The 6,915-nt window shown below is 48.2% G+C and overlaps 1 protein-coding gene across 1 annotated transcript in view; it reads left to right on the top strand.

The window, feature by feature from the left end:
* The first annotated feature begins 281 nt into the window (after window positions 1-281).
* xylt1 (xylosyltransferase I) overlaps window positions 282-6,915 on the top strand; it is a 51,185-nt gene continuing 44,551 nt past the window's right edge. Inside the window, exon 1 of the mRNA XM_035531760.1 lies at window positions 282-588. Within this exon, the coding sequence (XP_035387653.1) occupies window positions 316-588 (273 nt within the window). The 5' untranslated portion in view covers window positions 282-315. The remainder of the gene's footprint in view (window positions 589-6,915) is intronic.

Below are 6,915 nucleotides of genomic sequence, written 5' to 3'. Positions count from 1 at the left end.
TCTAAAATGTATACAGTTAAATTACATATACAGTTAAAGACACAGCTCGTCTTACACAATATGTGTGTCATCGGCGAGGCGGCGTGTAATGAATGATTTGTCCGTCGGTGAAAAGAACTCATTCACTATTCGGTGTACTTCGCGCGCATTACCGCGCGGGGGCTCTATTCAAGCCCCTCACTCTCCTCATCTAAAGCCGCCAACCCCCCCCCCTCCCCCCTCTCTCTCTCTCTCTCTCTCTCTCTCTCTCCACGCTGAGGCACAAAGCCCACTGTCGGCACTCGGCAGTGGCTGCACGCCGCTTTCAGGGTGAAGATGGTTGGCACTCCGTGTGCTCGCAAGTTGGCTCGCCGCTCCCGGTCGGCGTTAATAGCCGCCCTTACGGTGCTACTGGTCCAGACACTTATCGTATGGAACTTCAGCAGCCTGGACTCCGGCGAAGACGGGGACAACGGCGGCAACGGCAGAGAGAAGAGGGACCGAATCGGTATCAACAAAGCCTATAGCGAGTATTCGAGAAGCGGCTTCCAGAGACGGCATCACCAGCCTCCGCTGGGGAGAGCAGCTATTCGACACAAACAGCAGCCGGTAAGCCCGAAATACTGTCTACACCATGCCATTCATTCGGCTTAGTCCGCCCCTATTCGGTCCGTGATAACGGGCCTTCGAGATAAATACGGGGTTTTTGCGCGTCTCGTACGGTTTGCTGCATTTCCCCCGATTTCGAGGCTGTGCGTTGAGACAGCTGTGTAATAGGATGCTTCTTTGTTGGAACTCGACTTCGTACGGCTTGTGCCGTTGTGCGTGTCATACCGTATTGAAAATGTCTCTCCTTACTTGAACAGTATCGGATACTTTATGGTACGTGTCCCGCTCCCTTTATTAAGCTGGAAGACACGAGATAATTCGCGTTAAATGATCCTGACAAGTCTTATCTTTTTATAGTCTGCTTTCTGTGTCATACGCTTTGACCGAAATGACCATGTCCTCAGGTCGGAGAGCCAGGAGATATTCGAATGGTGCTCTATCATCTTTTCCAGAGCTATTAACTTAGACTGTACTTACTCAAATTTAGACTGTACTTACAAATGTCTATTTTAGGACTGCGTACCGGCCTACCGTTGTCTCCCACACACTTGATTTCTTTTTAAAAAAGTAACCAGGTATGTCTTTTTCATGGTGGACTATAATCTGTATTGTAAGGTCTGGCTGACAACAGAGAGAAACCAAACCAAATTTCTTTCATTTCTTAGAAGGAAAGTTTAAAGTGTTGAACAATAAATGTACATTAAGGACCAAGTGTTTAGCTGACAAAGTAAACAATGAAAATTTCCCCATTTTCCCCTTTTCACTTAAAAAAGTGAACCCATGTACGGTTTCACAGTGAACGCTCAAAATGTTCTGCAGTCTCTTGAGCTCCGTGGCTTTCCTACAAGACCCACTGCACATCCCGTAATTAGCGGGTGATAGTTATCGTGTAGTGTCATATTAACTCGGTGTCCTTTGAAGTGTGCGTTGCTGGCTGAATAGCTTTGATATTTTTTTGTTTATCACTGGCTTTGATGGGAGACGCTGTATTAAAGACATGTCACCGGGACGGCGAGACAGATGGGGACAGGTCATGGCCCGAGGTTCTGTTGCTGTGCAGGGTTACAGGTGCGCTGCTTTCAGCTGCGTCTGCTTCTGCGTCCACATCCCAGGCCCTAGGACAGCTGAGAAATCAACAATGTTCCATTTTCACTGTTTTGTTGTTGTTGTTGTTTTTTTAAATATCTCTGCAGACTCATTATGACTTCAACGGGCAGCCATCTAATGTGATAATTCAAAGTAATTCGGTCTGAGGTACACCACCCTGCTGACTCCGAATGCTAATATTTAGACCAGCGGGATGCCAGGCACGGGGCGTCTCTGGCGAGACTGTTATGGACTGTTTCTTTCCTATTAGCGATTGGGATGCAAGTGTTTGACAGGGCTGTCCACGGGAACTGCGAGCACCAGAGGTACGCCGGCACAGGTCTGCCGTTAAGAGGCGGCTACGCGGCGCTTCCGGCCGTGCCAGGTGACGGTTGTCCTGAGAGACAGCCCTGTGGGGAGGAGGCCGCCCTGTTGCTTGTGGGGGGGGGGGGGGGGGTGGATGGTGGACACGTTGACCTCGGGCAGGGACAGGGCAACCTCAGGTGCACAGGGTAACCTTTTCTGTAGCTCAGGCCTTCCCACACCGCACCTGTCACGCTTTCTCTCTGATTTCCTTATTCTTCTCCTTTCAGACTGTCTCTCTTGCCGGCTCAGTCTTCTTTCTTTATCTTTGTGATCCTTGCCTTTCAACTTGGATCTCTCTCTCTCTCTCTCTCTCTCTCTCTCTCTCTCTCTCTCTCTCTCTGAGTCTGGTGGCCTTTGTTGCTTGTCACCTCCACGGGGGTTGCTTGCTCGTGTAAACAGGATTGCCAGCAGCTTAGAGCAGGAGCTTGTTGCGTCGCGACCATTTCCGCTGTTTTGCCCCAACGACCTCCACCGAGCTGACAGGGAGTGGATGAGATGGGTCTGTGGCGAGGAGCTCGTACAGGGGGTGGGGAGGGGGACGCCACTTGGCGGGAGGCCATGAAATAGGCAGCTCCCACAAGCCCCTTCATCATCCACTAACCACAAAACGATGAAACTGAGAAACGTGATCTGCGCTGTTGTTGGGTGGGGGTGGGAGCACAGGGGGCAAATCTTTTTAGCAGAGTCCTTGTATGAAATTGAAACTCATTTTGTTGTGTCTTTAGTTGAAGGCTGGATACTGAAAATCATGATCCACAAGGCACTGACGAAGTATGTAATTCCTGCTAAGGGAGTGTTTTTTTAAGATATATATATTCTGGACAATACATACTTCATAGATTCTCATTCTAATGTGAGACTGTAATCAGCTCTTGTTTCTATAATTTACTGGGGGAAAAGCCATCAAAAGCATCAGTCAGTACAAAAATGCCACTGCATCAAAGAATTTCCCCTTTTTAATGTGACTTCTGACTGGCTCCCTGCGATACACAGAGCAAAGACACACGCGTGGAATGAAACCGAATGCAGAGAGCTGTGTGACTGTGCCTTTCAGAACTAGATGCTAACTTGCAAGCTTGGTTACACCTAATAAAATGCGTATGAACGCGTATGAACGTATGAACGCGTACCGAGGCCTGCAGAGAAAACCACAGAGTGAGAATTGACAATCCTTATTTCCAAGGCAAAAGGTAAGGGTATACCTCACTGATGAAGCGACACCCCCACGCTATCTTATGAGACACCGACCCATCACCCTCCATGGCCGCAGAGAGGACACGGTGCGTGGCGAATATTATGACTTCTGCTAAATTAAAAATAGCCGGGCAAACACGGCAAACGTGAAAGAGCACAGTAACTATGAGAAGCGTGGTTTCCCATGACGATCATTCCCTCGGCTGCTAAAAACACGTTGCCACAAACACTCAGGGATTCCTTGTGCTCTATAACTTTGTGAATTTGGGAAACTGCTCTGTTCTAAATCTGTGCTAGAAATTACTTTTAGAATATGCAAATTTCAAAGTAACCAGATTTTAGAAGTTTCTGTGAAATTTCCCAACTTTACTGATTGCATATGCAAAAAATATTAGGCCTGAAATCAAGAAGATGGGGTTTTTTTTTCCACTCTGTTACATTGGCTCTGGCCTTGGCACTAGAAGCCAAAACACACCCAATTTTTGTTGAACTTTTTTCCCCTTGTTTTAATTCTTACTCCCACTCACAGTGAGCTTGTATTCAAAGAAAGTGCTGAAAACAATGAAAGGCATCATTTTGGTATCAAAGGTATCATTTTGGTACTGACTCCAAGGTAACAGTATCAGAACATCTCAAGTGACACCCAGCCGCAGGGCTGGAGCTGTAAAGGCAGTCACGGTGATGCTCGCTACAGTCTAGCGCCAAGCGCTATCATGGAATCTCTGGCCTTCTGCGTGTGCTTTAAAGCAGGGAGCCTGCTTTGTTGTGGCTGTTGTAGGTCGGTTCCAGGGCTCTCTCTGTGCACTTTAGGCAGGCTGAGGATAGAGAACAGGTGGTGCATCTCTTCTATTTTTGTCTGACTGCTGCTTTTACGTCGCACGCATGCCGTTTTCACAACTTTGCCGCTTTCAAGATATCTGCAACACCATCTTTTTGGCAACGGGCAGTACTTCCTTGTTTTTATTTAACCGTTTTGTTTGACTTTTTGGATAGTACGTCTGGGTGTTTTTGCCTGCGGGGTTTATTTAGGGGGGTGGGGGTGGTGCATGTCTGGAAGTGGGGCTGGGTGGGGTTTCAAGAACGACGCCTGTATAGATTCTGAAAGTCCACTGATGGAGCTTGGGTGGATTTTTCTTGTTTGTTTACAGTAGTTTACAGGAGAGGGAAGTGAAACGAGGCTTTGAGAGTGATGGGTTTTCCTGTGAGGTGACAGAACGGCCTGTTTGCAGCCCAGTGAAACTGACTGAAAGGATCATTCCTGTGAATAACTGGCTCTGGGGCTCCTCCGGTGGAAATTTCCCAACAGCCTCCAACACAAACGACGGCCCTAAAAATTGCACATAGGAGTTAAACCACAAACAACAAAGGGATAATTAATATGCAGCCCCCACTGTTTTTATTAGTGGCACTACAGGCTACAGGCCACAGAAGTGGCATGTCCTCGCATGAGCTTTGACATTAGAGTTAAGGCAGATGCTGACTGAAACAGATCCACTGCTGAGTGTACGATGTGGCCGCCACCCCAGGACCCATCGTTTGGGCTCCAGGTGTTGCTACATGTCCTATCAGTGTAAAAGTCACTCCCTTCGTTCTGTATGACCTCCTCCCTTATTAGACAGAGGTGGAGGTAGGAGTGTAATTTGGCAAGCACACAGCCACACAACGCACACACACACAGACACACACACACTCCTTGCTGGCCTGAGTGCGATATGACACACACATTCCACTTGTGTGTGACACACACGCGCACACGCGTGCGCTTCTTTCCTGGCTGTACACTTTGATTCCCTGCAGGAGAGCCACATCACCCATGCTCAAACACCAGTTGAAAGAACAAAAAATAAAAGAAGAGGGCAAAGAAACTTTGCAGACAGAAATATTATTAAACCTTCAGGCTGGAACTGTCACAGTTGGCCATCTTTTAGTCAAGCAGCAACAGAGATTTTTGAATAGCAGCAGCGTTCCCACAGTGTGTGTGTGTGTGTTTGTGTTCTCCCCTGTCCTGTCAGTCTGTATTGAGCTAGTCCTCAGGTGGTGTTCTCCGTTGTCCCTGACTGTGGTTCCGGTATCAGGTTACACGCCACATGCGACTTGCAGTGTTACTGCTACAGGTGGATGAGCCCCGCCCACACGGTCGAGCGCCACACCGAGCACTGGCCTCAAGCCTAGGGCGGCCGCGGCTGCGCCCGTGTGGGGGGTGGAGGAGCCTGCAGAGCTGGGCCTGCTACGAGCGTGGCATTACGATGGGGCTCGCATGCTCCATCCGGGGCAGTGGTGCTGTGATCGGGAGTTCACACTGCTAGCTGGCCTGCAGTGATGGAGACCTCTGGGGAGATGAAAGTCACACACTCACAAACACACATCTGTCTGACTGTAGGCTGTTATGACAGTAGATTGCCAGGACTGTGTGGTTTCCATTTATTGAACATTCTTTCATTTCTTTCCTGGTGTGGCTACAGTAATTGGCTAATATTTAAGCACTAACTGTTAATTAGCAGAATTAATTTTACACTCTGAACTGGGTCTTGGACCACCTTGGGTCACAGGCTTCTGGTTGCTGGCTACACTGGCCCAGGGCGAAACCCATCCTAGGGAAAGTGCCACCCCAGTATGGCACACCAGCACCATCCCAGCACAGCAGGGCAGCACGCTCATTAGCACCTCCTCCACACGAGCCCATACGAGGAAGGGACATGCATCCAGGCCGCCGGAACGCCCGGATAATCGCGTGTAGCATTTCTGCAGCCGCTGGCGAAAAAACGGGGTGAGGTTTTAAGGGCGTCCCCACCGAAAACACAGCTGGGCATTTCATGCTGCTGCGCGGTGCTTCAGAACGGCAGCGATCGATCCGTTTCTGTTGAGCTGATGGTTGTCACCTGCACTTCCACGATGCGCTCTGCTAATGAGGCAGGTTCAGGTTTTTTTTTCTTTTTCTTTTCTATGCGTTTTTTTGTTCCCCCTCAATGACTTCATCAGGTTTAGAGAGAGCCTGCGTGTTGGTCTTTATTGTACGGGCAGACACAAAGAGCGAGCCCCGGGCGCTGGTGGCATCAGCAACGACTTCCGAATTGTCAATTATCCTGAAGTAGCTTCGGTTAGTAGCGATGTTTTTATCTTCCCCTTTTTGCCTTTTGTAAACTTGCCCATATAAAATGAGGTAATTACCGTGTAAGCCAGGCCTTACAATGGGGGCCCGTCACCCATGCCGGCGCGCTTAGCATTAGCATAACTGTGCTTAGTGTGATTTCTGTGTAGGTGTGTGTTTGTGTGGCAGCCTCAGATGGCCCCAACGCCTACTCCCCGCGCTGACGCTCATCTCGCTCCGCTGACACAGGATCAGTGCGCATGCTTTTGTTTATTTATGCACTTTTTGTAGCATTTACCTGTAACATTGGCTCATGTTTGTTTGGTTTTCCAAAGCTCGCTGTGAACGGAAGCCCGTTTGTTGTAATTTATTGACCTGTGTTTATGACTGAACGATATATATTTAATTATTCATTATTGCAATATAATGCATTATTGCAATATAATTCATTATTGCATAATAATAATAATAATAATAATAAGCAATACTGACAAGCCTAAGATGCTCCATTTAATGCTGTGGGGATGTTTTGATAAAGAAAGGCATTCATGTGATTCCACAAACATAAACAGCTGCCATCATGATCATACAGA

This window comes from Electrophorus electricus, chromosome 1 (genome assembly GCF_013358815.1).
Source record: "Electrophorus electricus isolate fEleEle1 chromosome 1, fEleEle1.pri, whole genome shotgun sequence".
Lineage (NCBI taxonomy): Eukaryota > Metazoa > Chordata > Actinopteri > Gymnotiformes > Gymnotidae > Electrophorus > Electrophorus electricus.
The sequence above is the reverse complement of the archived record's forward strand: the minus strand, read 5'-3'. Positions and strand labels throughout refer to the sequence as shown.